This window comes from Bufo gargarizans, chromosome 2 (assembly GCF_014858855.1).
Source record: "Bufo gargarizans isolate SCDJY-AF-19 chromosome 2, ASM1485885v1, whole genome shotgun sequence".
NCBI classification, from domain to species: Eukaryota; Metazoa; Chordata; class Amphibia; order Anura; family Bufonidae; genus Bufo; species Bufo gargarizans.
In genome coordinates, this window is record NC_058081.1 from 502,944,288 (window position 1) to 502,963,977 (window position 19,690).

At 40.1% G+C, this 19,690-nt stretch overlaps 1 protein-coding gene across 4 annotated transcripts in view; it reads right to left on the reverse strand.

Annotated features, from left to right (window-relative positions):
• Positions 1–19,690, reverse strand: part of EBF1 (EBF transcription factor 1) — a 333,883-nt gene that overhangs the window by 34,327 nt on the left and 279,866 nt on the right. For all 4 annotated transcript variants that reach the window (XM_044281258.1, XM_044281256.1, XM_044281257.1 and 1 more), the window contains exon 11: positions 2,583–2,671. In XM_044281258.1, coding sequence (XP_044137193.1) covers positions 2,583–2,671 — 89 coding nt within the window. The remainder of the gene's footprint in view (positions 1–2,582; positions 2,672–19,690) is intronic.

The following is a 19,690-nucleotide window of genomic DNA, read 5'->3' on the forward strand; positions in this document are numbered from 1 at the left end:
TGTAGCCCTGTTTTAAGAAGAAAAAAAGTCATGTTTTTTTAATCCTGGAGAACCACTTTGATAGGTGCAACCCCCTCCGTTATATAGGTGCCGTACAAGAAACTTAAAGGGGTTGGCCACTTTCTGGTTGACCAATGTGTCTGTGAGAGGATTATATGGCATTTATTAATATAGTCTTTTTTGAAATTCTGCACCATTTTCTATGTTTTTAGGTACTCTTCCTTGTTTACAAAGTTTTTTTACGCTGTCCACACAGAGGTCCAGTCCATAAAATGGTTGCTAATGGAGAGTCATGTGATCAGACAAGTCACCCACATGTGATGTCTCTTCCATTCAAACACACTGCATCTGCACAAAACTCCCAACAGAACAAGTGCAAATCACAGGTGCAATGTATTTGAATGGAGGGGGCATCACATGGAGGTGATCTTTCTAGTCACATGACCCTCCACCAGCAGCCATTTTATGGACAGGACCTCTGTGTGGACAGCTCAAAAGACTTTGTAAACAAGGGGCATACCTAATGAATTATAGAAGATGGTGCAGAATTTCATTAAAGGCTATGTTAGTAAGTGCCATATAATTGTCTTACAAACACATTAGTCAACAATAACCATAAAATGGTCAACCCCTTTAATGGAAGTTATGAAGCCATCAAATAACAGTAACAAATAGTGCCCAGTGGACCCCATCTGCAACAAAGGCCACTAATAGAGCTTAAATCTGCATTGTTCTTTAGCATGGCAATAAGCAAGTGTGCACCCTCCATGAGATAAGGTTAGAAGGTTGCCTCAAGCAGCACCCTTCCTTGACTGCTACAGTATAATATCAAACTAGCGAGGGAGCAGGACAGCTATGGAGCAGCACTGTGGCTCAGTGGTTAACAAGTCTGACCAAGGACAACATCTGCATGGAGTTTGTATGTTCTCCCCATGTTCGTGTGGGTATCCTCCCACACCAAAGACATATTGATAGTCAACTTAGATTGTGAGCCCCATTAGAGACAGAAAGCAATGATAATGTCTGTGAAAAGCACTGCTATATACTGTACTTATGGTGTCCATAATGTGGTTTACAGGCCTGTAATGCTTCCTGGCTACTCATACCCTTGCCTGACAAGCTAATGGATTCAGTGAAGCACTATGAGGGAGAGTTATCATCTTACACTGGTCTTTGAGAGTGCTGCTGGACGATGAGCCTAATTTATGACAAAACTCAACTTTTATTTCAATATACAAGTAAAATATTTTGAGAAACTTGCGCCAATTATCTAACCATTGTACCTATCTAGCTGTAGATTGTTGTGGTGTGCACTGACACTCTTCACGTTCTTCTCTGCTTTGTCTTTACAGATTGTATTAGTTTTGTTGTGCGACTGCTCACTTAAAATCAAATACGTATTCACACTCTGCCCCCAAAATATTTCGCCAGATCTTAGCTCACTGTCCATACACCTGAAAATGCGGGGGATCTTGCAAAACATGTTGGGGGCAGAGTGTGAATGCGTATTTGATTTTAAGTGAGCAGTCGCACAACGAAACTAATACAATCTGTAAAGACATAGCAAAGAAGGTAAAAAGTGGCAGTGCACACCACCACACCAATCTATAGCTAGTTAGATAGTGGGTTGCACTAGTTGCTCAAATTCTTTAAATCCCTTTCCCTTTTACTTGGATATTAAATTAAAAGTTAAGTTTAAATATACTGATGGCAAAAGGAAAAATGGCAACTAGTAGCCAGAGGGCTAAATGTTAATACATACTGGGAAATAGTGACCAATCCTAAACTCTCATTGTCAGAGGTACATACCTTATAGGAATAAAAGGGTATAGAACAAGAAAAAAACAATAAACTAATACATGTGAATAAATAGAAATGTAAAGAAAGCAATAAATGACAAAAAGAAAGCATTTACATCATCAAAACTGGAAGGTACGCAAGCATTGAAAAAATATAAGGGAAAAACTAGAATATGTAAAAGACAAATACATTTATTTAATAGATTTATTGCCAGAGAGAGTAAAACTAACCATACAATGTTCTTCAATTATATAAATGATAAAAAGTTTAAACCAGTGTTCGCCCTTTACAGAGTGATGAGGGAGAAGTTGTAGAGAGTGATAAGGAGAAAGTGAATCTATTAAATATTTTTTCTCCACTGTATTCTATGAGGATAATGCCAAAAGTAAATTCCCCATTAAAAGTGCCCTGTCTGACCAAGGAAGAAGTACAGCGGCGTCTTAAAAAGATTAAAATAGAAAAATCGCCAGGACCGGATGGCATACACCCCCTTATCCTAGGAGAATTAAGTAATGTCATAGCCAGACCCTTATTTCTGATAAGGACTCTAACTTGCAGGAGAACAGGCTGAACTGGATGGATCTCTTTTTTTGGCCTTACAAACTATGTTACTATGTAACGTGGTGTTTGCGATTTTTTTATGCCACAAAATGTGGACAGGGAGATGAATCTCACCTTATGTGAGCCATAACTGTGGATCTCAAAAGACATTTAGCGCCCCCCCCTCCCAATCAACCGCTTGCAGCATTATAGCTGTGCACATATGTAATTTTCTCTGTTACCTTAGGAAGCCTTTCTGGGTCTCCCGGATGCCTGGGTATCACTTTTTGCAACCTCTGGAAGCCATAGTCAATGGTTGGTTCATTTAGAGCTGAAAGAAACAAGCAAATTGTTGTAATTTCTATGAATCTCTATACATTCTATATTTACATTGATCGACCCTTGTTAAAGGACCTTCACAAGGGTAGATAACTGCCCAAATGAACATCTGGAAGAATGATTGGATAGTTTGTTTCTTATTGGCGGCAGATCATTCCTGTTTATGTAGGGAATTGTGCTGCTGACAAAATAATTTTTATTCTGGTTTAAAAGATCTGTCAACAAATGAGTGAGCTTGTTGGGTGATTAGCGAGCCTTTTACATGGGCCAATGTATTCCCCCTATCGAATGGCCATCAAATTGTTAAAAAAAGAAACTAAATTATACTCACCTCTCCCACGCCACTGCCGTTCCAATGTTGCCCGAGTCCCTACTGTACTCTACTTCCTGCTCCTGTCTTGACACAACAGGAAATGGATGGAAATGCTGTTCAGCCAATCAATGACCCACCTCCACCAGTGACAGGCTGAGCACCATTCTCCATGAGATGTGAGTAGGAAGTGGAACACAGCCAGGAACGGAAGCGGTGGGCTGAGTACATGATGCTCATTTATTTATTTAAATGAATTTCAAATTTGAATTTTTTTATGAATTTAATGGTGAATAAAAATCAAATTTGTGCTGTTTGCTTGCTGCTTTTGCTATGGATTTCACCCTTTGCCTAGAAAATCCATCTTATTTCCCCATTGATTTATTCCGCTACATGTAGATAAAATCCCATCCAGATGTATTGTACTGTAAATTATTGCAGATTTTGTATCCAGCATCCACTCAAAAAAAACGGTAACCTCTGAACATATCTATATGTTTCTGACCTCAGGCACTGGTGAAGTTTCCTTTGGTCACCATGTCACCCAGGCTTTACAGAAATGCATAGCCCCTGCCCTCTACTCCCTTTGATCTGTATTAGACTGGATTCAAGGCAATGGCAGAACCATAGTAGCCACAATAAAGTCATGTGATAACCAATATGTAAGTTCCCTTTAAGAAGTAAAGACCATACTCTGTAATACTGTGATCTCCCTTTCAGGAGGATAAAGCAGTGTCTCTTCAGGACAATGGGAACGTAGGAGGTATTGCCGCCTCTGTTGGCATGAAGAGGATCTGTGTCACTGACAGCTGATAGAGATCATTTAACTCATCTACTATTAAACATGATTCTGGGGATTGGCACACTTTCCCTGTCTCTTTCCCTCCCCGCATTTGTCCATCTATTAAAAAAACACAAGAGCTTCAATGAATTCAGTACTCTTGAAAGTAAAAAGGGATTATTAGTGAAATTGTGTGAGATTCTAATTGACCCTGCGGTAATGGAAGGCGTTGTAATATCCCTCCCTAATCTCACTGCCCCGTCTCCACCGACAGGTAGAGAATTCTCCGCATTTTTTAAAAAGGACATTTAAATTGAAAGAGACTGAGTGCAAGAGCGTAATTACACCAATAAAATCCTTTAACTTGTCAACTTGAAAATCTAAATGGCGATCAATCATTTCTGCGAAAGAAATAATCCTTAAAGTCGTCTGATTGACAGCTCATACTTTCATATGTAAAAAGAAAAAAAAAAGAGTTAAATAAGAAAAAAAAAAAAAAAGAGAGAATGGAAGCGAGGAATATATATAAAAAAAAATGTGTCTGGTAAAGTGGCCACAAATCCATTTACAGAATACAATACTTCACATAGGTGAGTAAAAAGCCAATAATTACTTCTGTGAATGCGCACCCATCAAGATAAGTACTGAAAACTTGGCAAAACTTTTTTATTTTTTTACATATAATAGTTGTAATACATTTACTACAGAATCACATATCGGCGCCGATCTATAATTGGCCGAAAGAAGAGTAGGTTGATTTTGTGTGAGCCAAACGGGTATTTACAACCTTGTTTTTGGTAGGAGCTAGTAATATCATTGTGTCTACATGTGAAGCGTAGAATTTGTTCTAAGTATGTTCCTTAAAGGTAACTGGTATTTCTTTCCCCTCCATACCATCTGAATGACCCACTGGTCAAGTCCCACTGCCTTGCCCCTAATAATACATTTCTATTGGAGATCCTGTACACCTCCCTGAGACCTGACTGCAAAGGTGATGAAACTACCCAGGGCTTAGGGGACCTTTATCAATAATGGCATAATTTGCGCCAAAAAAACCTAACATTAAAAATCAAAACTGGTGATTTGTTTCACCTTATATATCACAAGTACTCTTAAAAGTAAAAAGGGATTATTAGTGACTTTTTAAATATAAAATTTATTATCCGCCAATTTCTCTCAATTTGCGACACCAATAGCAGTAAAATGCGACTTTTTTCAACCAAAATTTTGAAACATATTTGCGACTTTTGAAGCATATTTGCGACACTTTCAGTGATAAATTGTGACTTTTGTCTCAGACTCGGGACGTTTTTGTTATTGTTTTGTTTTTGTTGAATGTCAATTTAAGGACAAAACGCTGTTGTTTAGCTCATTTATATCATCCTGTTTTAATACTTACCTATCACTTGTTCCCACGACAGGTTGTTTTTTCTTTTCATAAATGCGACTTTTTGACTAAAAGTCGCATCTTTATGCCATAAATGGGACTTTTTACACGAAACACCGCCAATATAAGCTGGCTTAATTGTCCACAACAATTTGAGCCATTTCTGCTGATAGGAGGATGATAAATGAGGTGTAATATGCGCCAGTTTGATAGCCCCGCCCACTTTGACATTTATAACTAATTTCTGGCATGACGCATTCTTTATGGTGAAAATTCTGGAGAAAACAGTTGATATAATTGGCGCAAATGAAAACGTCATTCTTTTTGGCGCATTTTACTCCATAATTCTGGTGCAACAAGCTTAGTAAATGTCCCCCCTTGTCTGCAAGGTCCCCATACCCATCGCATTATCTCCCTCTATGGCACGTATATGATTGCATATATCTGTAAATGTTTTCTTTCCATAATACTTCCATAAAGGAGTGCTGCTTTTTGGGGTGGATTCACACCAAGGAGTAAAGGGTAGCATGACCCTCATACTTATTTAGGTAGGTGCCCATGGAGAGGGTTCAATGACTGCGGCCATTAAAAAAGAGACAGGGCCAACAGGAACAGGCCTTTCTTTGCATTATATAAATGTTAAAAGGGAAGGGTGATTTTCAATGTGGAACTCCCCTGTGAAAAGGGCGTAAAACAAGTAAATTTGGATCCTGAAGTACTTGAAGCCACGGTAAGAAATACCAAAGTGTTTAGAATGTTTTTTATCTCAGATTCTGCAATAGTTAATTGTATTTTAGACAAAATACGCTTTGTATTTCTCCCATTGATTGCTCCTAAAGCCACTTTGGGGATTCAGAGAAAACAACCATATTTTGGAGCCATTAAGTTCCTTCAAAAATTACTGTACAAAAGTAATATAAAGAAAAAAATCCTGAACCCATCAGTTGATGATTATGTTGCCATTTCATAACTGGAAAATGATGGGGAGGGGGAGACATTTTTACTTTAAGCCAATTTTAACAGAATAACAGTAAGGCCTCCCCCTTCCCTACACAAGAAGAAAGTTTTGCTGTTAAGTTTCAGGATTCACATTGAGTACACACCATGAGATAAGTGAGCTGAATGCTCAGGAGAAACGTGAATCTTTAGAGAGATCAATGAACAATCATTTGGGACCTCTTCTGTGTCATAAAATGCGACAGCGCAGTAATCTGAGAATAGGGAGTGTATCTATCTGTTAATGTTCTCACTGTGCTGGGAATTGAGCAATAGTTTTCCACTTATAGTGGGATTTGATTTTAGCTACTGCTGGCACTATTTATCTATCTATCTTTCTATCTATCTATTTATCTATCTCATATCTATATAGCTATCTATCTATTTTATATCTATCTATTTCATATCTATATATTGTAAGAAGGTACAAGGAATCATTGTGGATGATAGGTACGTGTAACCGAGGTTCCTGGCCTAGGTGGAGTAAGAGCCGGTTTTTATGTGTCAGCAGCAGTTGCTGTTTAACACCTTGGTACTTAGCATGGCTGTAATAGCTGATCCGGTACGGCTCTTACTGGGAGTAGTCAAAGTGCTGGGTGGGTGACTACCCCCCCACGTTCAAGGCCGGGTTTTGCCAGGCATAAAACCAGCCAGCACTGCCAGGTGGAGAGGATTACCTCCATCTGATAGTGGAGCTCAAGAGGTCTGTGTGCTGGGATCTGAGGCCTGTGCTGGGCTGGAGAGTGGAGACCCGGGTGTCAGGGGAACAGGCCGTCTAAAGCCTGTATTTGAACTTTCTGAGGCAGAACTGCCACCAAGGTGACTTTTGTTATATTAACTTGCCATTGGGTTTGAAGTAACACCAACACTGCAAAAGTGAGGTTTTGTTTTTGGCATCATGTGTGAATAAACATCATCTCCTATCTATTTATCTGTCTATCTATCTATCTATCTATCTATCTATCTGTCTATCATCAATCAATCAATCAATCTATATATCTAGCTATATTACACCCTTTGACTTACACAACACCCCTACCATTTTGAAGTGGTAAAATATTGTTTTACTGTGACACAAAAAAAAACCATAGGACTTTAATATGCATAAGTATTCAGCCCTTGAAAGTTAATACTTTGTGGAGCCATATTTGCTGCAATTACGGATGTATGTCTCTTAGGATATATTTCAATTAGTTTAGCAGATCTAGACACTGGGATTTTTGCCCATTTTTCTAGGCAAAATTGATTGAACTCCTTCTTGTTAGATGGGCTGCATTGGTTTCTTCTGTCATATCACAGATTCTCAGTTAGATTGAGGTCTGCGCTTTGACTAGGCCATTCCAAGAACCCCCTTTCCCCAGTGTAGCTTTAGCAGTATGTTTAGGGTCATTGACATACTGGAAGGTGAACATCCGTCTCCGTCTCAAATCTCTAGAAGACTGAAAGAGGTTTCTTCAAGAACTGTCCAGGATTTACTGCCACCCATATTTTCTTCAATCCTGACCAGTTTTCCAGTCCCTGTCTTATGAAAAGCATCCCCACAGCACAGTGATGCCACCACCAAGCTTTATTGCTGGAATGGTGTTTTTGGGGTGATGGGAAGTGTTGGGTTTATGCCAAACATGGGATTTCCCAAAATGGCCAAAAGTTTAATTTTAGTCTCATCTGACCATGTGTTCCATGTGTCTGGGGAGTCTGCCACATACTGATTGCCGATCTCCAAATATGTTTTATATGCTCTTCTTTAAGCAATGCTCTTTTTTTCTGGCCACTCTTCCATAAAGTCCCACTCTGTGAAGTATGCAGTTTATAGTGGTCCTATGGATAGATTAATCTCTGCTGTGGATCTTTGGAGCTCCTTCAGTATTATCATTGGCATCTTTGATGAATCCATCTTTGATTTATGCTCTTATCTGTGAGTTTTGTTGGGTGGCCTTCTCATGTCAGATTTGAAGTTGTGTCATGTTCATTCCATTTTCGTATAATGCCGTTGCTCTGTGGCATGTTCAAAGATCGGGATATATATTTTTTGTATAACCCAGCCTTGATCTATACTTCTACACAACTTTAGCTCTAACTTGTCTAGAGAGCTATTTGTTCTTCATGTTGCTTGCTTAATAGTATTGTAGATGCAGGCCCTTTCAGAACAGGTGTATTCATATTCACATCATGTGACAGATCATGTGACAATATGGTCGCACACAGGGGGACCTTTTTTAACTATATTAGATTCTTTTGGAAGTTAATTGGTTGGACCAGACCTCTTTTTGTCTCATAGCAAAGGGGGTGAGTGCATATACACTAATACATTTTCAGCATTTATTTTTAACCAATTCATGACACAGCCATTTTTCAGCTTCCTGATATGGCCAAATTTTGCTGATCTGACATGTCACTTTACATGATAATAACTTTTGAATGCTTTTACTGATCCAAATGGATAGGGATACCTCATAAAATAGTTATAGAACATTCACCATATGTCTACTTTATGTTGGCATCATTTTTTAAACTTCAATTTGTTTTTTAGAACTTTAAAAGGCTTAAAATTTTCGAAGCAATTTTTTTGTTTTTCAAGAAAATTTCCAACACTTCAGTTATGAAGTCACTCTGTGTGGCTTACATAATGGAAATTAACCATAAAGTACCGTATTTTAGAAATGACACCCCTCAAATTATACAAAACTGATTTTACAAACATTGTTAACCCTTTAGATGTTCCACAAGAGTTAAAGGAAAATGTTGGTGAAATTTCACTTTTTTTTTGCAGATTTTCAATTTTAATTAATATTTTCATGTAAGGCAGCAAGGGATAACAGCAAACAAACCTCAATATTTATTACTGCTTCTGCGGTTTACAGAAACACCCGTATGTGGTCGTAAACAGATATATGGGCACACGACAGGGCCCAGAAGGGAAGAAACGCCATCTGGCTTTTGAAGGGAAAATTTTGCTAGAATTAGTTTTTGGGGCACTATGTCACATTTAAAGAGACTTTGAAGAATCTCTACATTGAAACGCCCTAAAAACAACCCCATTTTGAAAACTACATGCCTCAAGTTATTTACGAAGGGTTGGAGTGAGCATTTTGACACCACACATTTTTTAAAAAAAATTAATGAGCAGGGGACTGAACAAAATAAAAATTGCAAGTTTTCCACAGATATGGCATTTCAGTGCTCAATATGCTGTGCCCAGTATGTGCCATCTGAGATACACCACACAATTTCAATTGCTAGGTGGGTTCTACAGGGCAGTAAAATTCCTTTTGCAGCACAGATTTGAATGGATTAGTTTACAGGTACTTTTGAGCAACCTCTGGGGTTGGTTGTGCACCCATTTTCTGACAACCATACTTTTTTTTTCATTTTTCTCTCGATGGAGCTATGTGAGGGCTTGTTTTTTGCGTGATGAGTTGGCATTATCATTAGCTCTATTTTTTTATCACTTTTTATTTAGCATTAAGCAGGGTAAAGAAAAGGTAGCAACTCTACAATTTATTTTTAAGTTTTGTTATTGTGGCTTACACTGTGTGGGAAAAATGACATATTGTCTTTATTCTGCTGGTCAGTATGATTACAGGGATACCAATTTATATAGTTTTTTTTTAAACAAATTATAAAAAACAAACAAGTTTTCGTGTCTATTTTCTTGTGTGAGAGCTTGTTTTTTCCGGGATGAGGTGACATTTTCATTAGTACCATCTTGGAGTACATATGTACATATGACATTGATCGCTTGATATTATGATTTTGGGAGGCAGAAATGGCCATTTTGAAATAATTTATATATATTATTTACTGCATTCCACTGACAGAACAGATAATGTGTTATTTTAATAGAGGAGGTCGTTACAAAAGCAACGATACCACAAATGTCTATTTTTATGTTGAGTTTTATATAAGCATTTTTGAAAAGAAAAAAATCATGTTCTTGTGTCACTTTCCTGAGAGTCCTGTTTTTCAAATCTTCTGGTGATGGTGTGAGGGCCTGTTTTTTCGAGATGAGACAATTTACATAGATAAGACTTTTTGATCACTTGATATTATGCTATTTGTGAGGAGAGGTGACCAAAAATGGCTGTTGTGGCACAATTTTTACATTTTTTTTTACTGCATTCACCTGTTGGGGTAGATCATGTGATATTTTTGTAGGGCAGGTCATTACGGACATAGCAATACCTATATGTCTATATATACTTTTTTCAGTTTTACACAATAAGCCTTTTTGAAATAAAAATCATGTTTTTGTGAGAACTCATCTTTTGCAGGATTAGTTGAAGTTTTCACTGGTATCATTTTGGGGGACATAGTACTATTTGATCGCTCAATATTATACTTTTTGTGAGGCAAGGTGACCAAAAAATGGCTGTTCTGTCAAAGTTTTTTGGCGCTCACATGACCGGGTAGATCATGTGACATTTTTATAGAGTTGGTCATAATAGATGCAGCAAAACCTAATACAGTTACAAGAAAAAGTATGTGAACCCTTTGGAATTATATGGATTTTTGCACAAATTGGTCATAAAATGTGATCTGATCTTCATTTAAGTCACAACACTAGACAATCACAGTCTGCTTAAACTAATAACACACAAATAATTAAATGTTACCATGTTTTTATTGAACCATGTAAACATTCACAGTGCAGGTGGAAAAAGTATGTGAACCCCTAGACTAATGACATCTCCAAGAGCTAATTGGAGTGAGGTGTCAGCCAACTGGAGTCCAATCAATGAGATCAGATTGGAGGTGTTGGTTAAGCTGCCCTGCCCTATAAAAAACACTTACTAGTTCTGGGTTTGCTTTTCACAAGAAGCTGATGTGAATGATGCCTTGCACAAAAGACCTCTCAGAAGACCTACGATTAAGAATTGTTGACTTGCATAAAGCTGGAAAGGGTTATAAAAGTATCTCAAAAAGCCTTGCTGTTCATCAGTCCACGGTAAGACAAATTGTCTATAAATGGAGAAAGTTCAGCACTGCTGCTACTCTCCCAAGGAGTGGCCATCCTGTAAAGATGACTGCAAGAGCACAGCGCAGACTGCTCAATGAGGTGAAGAAGAATCCTAGAGTGTCAGCTAAAGACTTACAAAAGTCTCTGGCATATGCTAACATCCCTGTTAGCGAATCTACGATACGTAAAACACTAAGCAAGAATGGATTTCAAGGGAGGATACCACAGAGGAAGCCACTGCTGTCCAAAAAAAACGTTTACAGTTTGCACAAGAGCACCTGGATGTTCCACAGCAGTACTGGCAAAATATTCTGTGGACAGATGAAACTAAAGTTGAGTTGTTTGGAAGAAACACACAACACTATGTGTGGAGAAAAAGAGGCACAGCACACCAACATCAAAATCTCATCCCAACTGTGAAGTATGGTGGTGGGGGCATCATGGTTTGGGACTGTTTTGCTGCATCAGGGCCTGGACGGATTGCTATCATCAAAGTAAAAATGAATTTCAAAGTTTATCAAGACATTTTGCAGGAGAACTTAAGGCCATCTGTCCATCAGCTAAAGCTCAACAGAAGATGGATGTTGCAACAGGACAACGACCCAAAGCATAGAAGTAAATCAACAACAGAATGTCTTAAACAGAAGAAAATACGCCTTCAGGAGTGGCCCAGTCAGAGTCCTGACCTCAACCCGATTGAGATGCTGTGGAATGACCTCAAGAAAGTGATTCACACCAGACATCCCAAGAATATTGCTGAACTGAAACAGTTCTGTAAAGAGGAATAGTCAAGAATTACTCCTGACCGTTGTGCACGTCTGATCTGCAACTACAGGAAATGTTTGGTTGAAGTTATTGCTGCAAAAGGAGGTTTAACTAGTTATTAAATCCAAGGGTTCACATACTTTTTCAACCTGCACTGTGAATGTTTACATTGTGTGTTCAATAAAAACATGGTAACATTTAATTCTTTGTGTGTTATTAGTTTAAGCAGACTGTGATTGTCTATTGTTGTGACTTAGATAAAGATCAGATCACATTTTGGAGCCAATTTGAGCAGAAATCCATATCATTCTAAAGGGTTCACATACTTTTTCTTGCAACTGTATGTCTATTTTTTTTCTTGTAAATGGCTTGATGGTGAGAAACAGTTTTTTTTTTACTTGAAACTTTTATTCATTTGTTTGTACATTTTTTATAAAACCCATTTTTTTTGTCCCACTATGGAACTTCAGCCTTTGAGCTTTTGTTTTGTACTGCATTGAACTGTTTTATACTGACAGTTCATCTATGAGACCCAGTCTGCGGGCTTTGCCTCATATACTTCCATAGGTGGCAGGCCCCGAGACATTTGTAAGGCCTTGGGCTGCTATAGCAACCATCAGCACCCTGTGATTGCAGCTCAGGGAGACAATTGGGTGAGAGGGAGCTCCCTCCTTCCCGCTGACCGCCGCATATAAGGGTGTTAATCCGCCGGCACCTGAGTTATTACCGATTGCAGTGTCTGAAGCCCACCCGATCAGCGCACCGCACTATTATGCCGCATGTCGGGAACATGTATGGCACATGTTGGGAAGAGGTTCAACAAGTTTTTTTTTTCATTGCACTGTAATAATTTTGATTATTATGTCATCTATCTATCTATCTCATATATATTTATCTCCTATCTATCTATCTCATATATATTTATCTCCTATCTATCTATCTATCTATCTATCTATCTATCTATCTATCTCATATCTATCTATATCTTTCTATCTCATATCTATCCATCCAATCTCTTTGCCGTTGACTCTGTCTGCTCAGTCAAATTCCTCTCCGCAGTCACATTTCCTCTTGTAATTGTACATCACGATTCTGTCTGGGAGTTGTGACAACGGCGGTTATCAGGGACAGGAGTGGAGATGCATGGAGCTTGTGTGATAAACAGGATTGCGTCCCTCGTACCCCAGCGAGCTCTCTGACACTACTTTTATCATCTCGTTTGTGCTCTGAATGAGCTGAGAGCAGCAATTGCCAGAAAACAGGCAGGCGATAAAGAGCATTGATTTAACACATCTTGTTTTCAATCATGCTCCGATTTTCGGAACTTGCGTTTCTCCTGTTCTCTGCCTCGTTGCTTTTATCTGACGAGCTCAGCCCTTCTCACTGGGAATGAAAAGGTCGCCCAATAAGACATGGTTTGCTGAAACCAGAACGCTCAGCAGGGAAAGTATTTTAGATAAACACTGTCAGACAGAGAGGGGGTGAATTGTAGCAGCACAATTGCTGAGCGACAATACATATTACTCTCTTCTGAGCGGGTAACAAGCCGGTGATGGTTTACTGGCTCCCAGCAAGGTGTACAGTCCCTGAAAGATTATCTACAGAATAAATGTATTTCTTAGTTGCAGTTCCACCTCTGAAGATATAACACCTGGCGGTCTCTCCCTACAAGGAACAGAACTTTCATTTGTCGCCATATAATGCGAGAATACGAGGCAAAAGATCGGAATCAAGTTGCAATTAATTTCCTAAAAAGCTTCCAAACTGTTGCCATTGAAGGTCAGTGCCATACTTTGGTGCACTGCCGCTTTTAGCCAAGCATCGCCAGTGTCTCATCTACAGGAAGCAATGCTGCCATGTGGGGGCACCAAACTGACCTGCCTGTTGACCCTGAATAGTGTTTAGCGCGAATATTCGAAAAGCTAATTTTTAGCGCTAATATCGCCACTTCGAGAATTCACGAATATTTAGAATATAGTGCTAAGTATTCGTTATATATCGAATATGCAGCATTTTTTTCCATCATGCGGCTGCTGCACATTTGGCCGTTCCCTGCAAAATGGCCCCTCTTCCCGCTCCTCCCACCCCTTTTAAAACCTTACCCCCTCCCCTAATGGAACGCCCACCTAAAACCTACCACTTAACCCCTTAACTCCCTAACAGCTCCACTCCCTCCAGGCCTCTGTCATGCCAGGCCTCCCCCCAGTCTTGCAGCCCTAGGTCCGGCCTGTACTTGATTCCTCTCTGCTTCTTGCTTGTGGGCCAATGAGAAGGAAGCAATGTCAAGTTCACAACAATACTTAGTGCACCAATCAGTAATCTGTAGTCAGACCTGATAAAATGTGAAGTTGCACGTAGTGCCAAAAAATATTCTAATCACTGCCGATTAGTGCAATCGCGAATATATTGGAGCACCTGACTCCATCTGCAGATAAAGCTATTCTAATGTTGTGTCTGCCTTTCCATTCAAACAGTCAGAAACACATCCTGTGGTTAAGGAATAAGTTGTCTTAAGGGAGCACGCCCTATAAGACAACCACTTTTGAAAATGAGGGTTTCAAAAGCCTCTGTCAATCAGATGTGAGGAAATGTTGTATTACATGGTGGCCCTTTAAATGCTTAGAACATTAAGGGCAATCTTTTCCCCACTCCCTGTGGTTGTTAGCACATACTAGGAGTTTCCTGACAGCTAGAAAGGTCACACAGATTGCAAACCCTGACATATCTAGGTTAGTATGTACCGTATGTGCTATGTAAATACCAGATATATAAGTGCAGAGAATGTAAAGGCAGCCGGTACACCCAGCCCCGGAGGGGCCCATACGCTCCTCTGCCCCATAAGAAGACACCGGTATTGAAATTGCACATAGGGTAAGGTAAGGGACCTAATAGTTTTTATATGAGGACACAGAAGCTTCATGGTGCACCTTAGGTATGGATAGATTGTAGCACTTTATTTAATAAATATATATATATATATATATATATATAATATTTCTTCTCATAATGTAAGGAAAACACAGAATTAAGTTTGTGATTTGATATCAAGAAATGTTATCCATAGTTTTGCATGGACCTGCATGCATCCCTTCTATATATTGGTTCCTTATGAAATATGGTGCTACTCCAATGATCACAATTCAGCTCTGCTACATCACGATAAACATAACTGTAACTGTATTCCCACCCGTCCTGACAGCAGCTATATGGTCTCCTATTTCTTCCCCCTCTCCGTCCTCTAGGCCTGGTGATATATAATGGTCTGATGTCGGAGCCTCAGTAACACGAGGAAGCATCTTCCACAGTTTCCTGATTATATTAGCATTGATTTCTGATTCCTGGATCTCATCTCCCCCAGAACGAAGCGCAGAGCAGACACTTAAAAGCTAAATAATCAGAAGTAATGCTTCTGAGGTTTAAAGTGGAAGACTGACACAATCTATTGGGCCTTTGAAAGTGTCTGCGTGCCGGTGAGAATACACAGCGGTACATGCTAGAGACGCATGTAATGGAGGGCATAATTCCTTGTCTGCACACCTTGTTTAACCCCCCAGTACTGGCACCAAGCTGGATAAGTGGAAGTCTGGGTGTCTGGCTGTCTTAGTCTTCTAGGCAGGTCCTCAATTACCCAAACTTACTAATCAGCTCTCATACAGTCTGACGTGAAATCATTAAACCGTCATCTTCAGCTTTGTTCCCAGAAACACATGAAGCACCAATTTATCTGATTTGCCTACATAAGGTGGTAATGCCATGTGTTTACTACCTTCTCAATTTCCTAGTACTTCCTCCCTGCTGCAAATAGGTCATTGGGCTGCCATTTACATACTGAGAAGAACGTCTACATCCTGCTGGTAAAATTCTATTAATTCAGTAGAGCACAAATTCTTTCCAATACATATAATCTGGAATTTTCCAAGACTAGAAGCAGAATACTGAGCAGAGGAAACCAATTATGAGACTCCTCTAATTGAAAACAAAGTGACAGCACCAAATGTGATGTCATCATGTTATTTTTGGCTGTTATCCTGTAGGCTCTTCTCTGTGAGAATCCGATAATCCAAAACATTTACTAATATGTCCCATTAATGCACCAATGGGACATAAAGCCATTATACTTTAGATAATAATAAGTTGGAACCCAACCAGAGGAGCCTCTGCATAGAGTTTTTGTATTTTCTTTTTGTGCTCGTTTGTGTTTCCAACTATACTACAAAAATACAGCCAATCGACTATCCTAGAGTGCGTTAGGGCGGGTTTTACAGCAGAATTTAGATGTGGTCCACCCGCTGGCAGCTGCATTCTCTCTGCCTCGCATTCACCTGTCCCTTCTTCTGTCCGCACCAAAATTCTGCAGTAAAACCCACTGTGTGAACGAGCCCTTATGAGGAAATTGCCTTGTGAGCAAGAGGGTAAGAAGAGGCAATGTTCGTTCTATAGTATAGAATATATTGGTGCTAGGTAAAGAACAGTAAATATATTACATATATACTGTATAATGCATGAATATCCTGGTGAGTATGTATAGAGGCATGGGATCAAAAGTTCCCTCTGCCCTATATGAGCAAACCAGAACTATAAATGATGTACATTTGTTGGGACATCCAGAGCTTCAAGATATGCCCCGAGTACATGTTTACTTTACACTCATTGACAAAAAATATAAAATATCCACCCAGATAGAAATGTTGGATTGCTGCAAAACTCTGCATGCAGTTATATCGAAAATTATTACATGTGTGATCTGATTAGACTGGGATATCCCAATGATTTCCCTGAAAGAAGCAGGATGGTCATTTTGATGAACTGCTCGCCAACTAGGCTGTTCTGACCGATCTGCTTGGAGGTATTGGGTGCAGTGGTTACATGAGGGCATGCACACATGGAGAACAGTCACCAGACGTCTCCGATAGACCACCATAAACAGCACTGTTTGATCCACTGACAAGCACAGGCAGCTCCCACAGATTCGTTGTCCACCATTCTGACACTGGTGGCACCATCATTACATATTTCTGTCTCTGCCTGGACAATTTCCAGGAGCTCAGCAGAAGGAAATTTGGTGTGATGGCACCTATTACATGTCCTTCCACTGGCAGCCAGCCACCATTGCCCTTGTTTGCAGTGGTGTCGTTGAGGAGAAACTTGGACTGCTATGGACTGGAAACATATCATCTTTAGTGACAAATCAAGGTTCTGTTTGGGATCCGACAGCGGCCGGATTCAAGACTGGTGGCCTCATGATGAGTGCTTCAGTCCTACCTATGCTGTGGAGTCCCATATTGCCCCAACTGCTGGTGTGATGATCTGCATATCATATCACATATGACATTGCATATCACAGTGATACGAGGGATACTAACATCCTGCAGCTATATGTGTTACCTCTCATGGCAGGGCTTCCAACTGGTATTTTTCATCAGGATAATGCTCACCCACACAGCAAGGTTTCCTCAGGAATGTCTTTGTTAGATTGGAAAACCTCCTAAGCCTGCCCGGTCGTTGGATTTATCTCCAATCAAGCATTTATGGAACCAGCTGTGGTGCCAGCTTCTGCAACTTATGAGTGTACAGGATCTACAGTGTCAGTTGCAACATCTGTGGGCAAATGTGCCACAGAATACCATATGGAACCTGTATGCCTCCATACCCAACCATATCTTATCTTGTATGCAGGCTAGAAGTGGCCCAACAGGGTGCTAGAGCCTCCCTTCAATTGCACAGTTTTCCCATAATAAACGTATCGTTTTGCTCTAATATTGTAATCACTTATATATTACCATTATGTACACGCATAAAATGTAATTTATTTCCAACAACTCCTTCTTAATGCATTGGTTTTTTTTTTGTCAGCGAATATTGGGGGCAAGAAAAGGGACTCAAAATGCCAGGTTGTTCAGAATAGGTAAAATCAGGGGTGCAACAAGTAACCATGAGGCCTCAAAGAAAAACTAAGGGCCCTGGTCCATCAGAACATGAAAAGCTTATATGGTCTCTGTGTAGAGATGGACTGTGAAGTTGTAGGACCTCCTACCAGATGCTATCTGATTGGTTGCCATGGATAATAATAATTTTCATTTGCACCAGTCCTTATACCAGTATGTATAAATGCAAGGTTCCTGGCATCTCCATTGTGACGATAATGCTTATGACCCAGGAAAAAAGGGGCTGCACAGTTTTATTACACAACAGCAGTCAGTGGAAAAATAGCAGATTGAGGCCATTTTCTCACCATGCAGTAGAAGCCTCTTCAGATGATGTCCCTATATCTCAGAATGCGGCAGACAGATGTACATGCTGTGACACAGACAACTCTCCAGGCAGTTAGATGTTTTATCCCCGCCATTTAGCAGAAAGCAGAAGTGAGAAGTGGTAAAACCTTTAATAAACTCAGGGCAGCCACATTCTGCAAGAAAAGGGGCAGCTGGGAGCCGACAGACAGGGACCAAACGCCAGATTGTAACCGTTTTATTGCTTTCTCTCCTCATAAATTTCACATTTTGGAAGTTAAGTGTAGATTGAGGTTTGTGGCTTGTTTAGAAAGGGAACCAAATTTGGTTTTTTGAGTTTTCAACCTGCGACTAAAAGCGGCAGCTGTGTCTTTGACACTTGTAAAGGGCCGGTCATGATTTGTGAGCATTGTAGCTCTGGTTCTAGAGGAGAATTGGACCAAAGTGTCAATGCAGATTTCTGGTGAGTGCTGGAGGAGTGATGGAAAGCCAGGTGAGGCAGGTAGAAAAATCCTTGAAGATTAGAATGGGCACCAAATAAAATAAGAGTCATATCAAGTGGCAAAACCGCAGCTTAAGTAAATTACTGCGATGACTTACAACTATATTGAGACGTATTGGGGACATTTGAGGGTTTAGATGGTGGCATCTTGGTGAATCATCCAGATGGAGTAATTGTGAAACAAAAGGAATTCCCAGTTGAGAATTGATGATAAAAATTGCCTTCCTCCTGGTTGATGCCAGCATGCTCAAATTTGAGAAAAGTGGACCCAGCACTTCTTCTTTGCTTTCCCATTGCTGTTAGGATATTAAAGAGGACCTTTCATGTTTTTTTTTTTATTCTAGATAAATACCCCCTGCTGATGCTGCCACCCTGCCTGTCTTTTTTAAAATATCGCTCCTGCTCCCTGCTGTGCCCTCCTGTATTTTTCCTGCTCAGTATGCTAATACTGAGCATCGGTACAGGGAGGAGGAGACGCCAGGGTTTCTCAGTGGGCGTCTCCTTCTCCCTGGCTGTGCCGCGATCCAATCACAGCGGAGAGCATCATAGCCAGGGAGAAAAAAAAAGCTCACCTTCTCCCTGGCTGTGCCGCTCTCCGCTGTGATTGGACCATGCTACACTCAGGAAGAAGGAGACGCCCATTGAGAAACCCTAGCATCTCCTCCTCCCTGTACCAATGCTCAGTATTAACATACTGAGCGTGAAAACTTCAGAAGGGCGCAGCGGGGCGTAGGAGCAATATTTTTAAAAACAGTCAGGGTGGCAGCATCGGGGGGTGGGGGGGGGGGGCAGAGAGGGGTACCCCACAAGTAAAGGTATTTATCTAGAATAAAAAGTGAATATGACGTTTGGTACAGTTTCCCCCTCTTTGGTAATATGACAGCTTCTATGCTGATTAGTCCAACCTGAGGTCCATAAGGCTAATGCCAGGCTAGGATGCTGTCATCTGGTATGCCTGCCCTTGGACTAAGGGTACTTTCACACTAGCGCTTTTCTTTTCCGGCGCTGAGTTCCGTCCTAGGGGCTCATATCCGGAAAAGAACTGATCAGTTTTATCCTAATGCATTCTGAATGGAGAGTAAT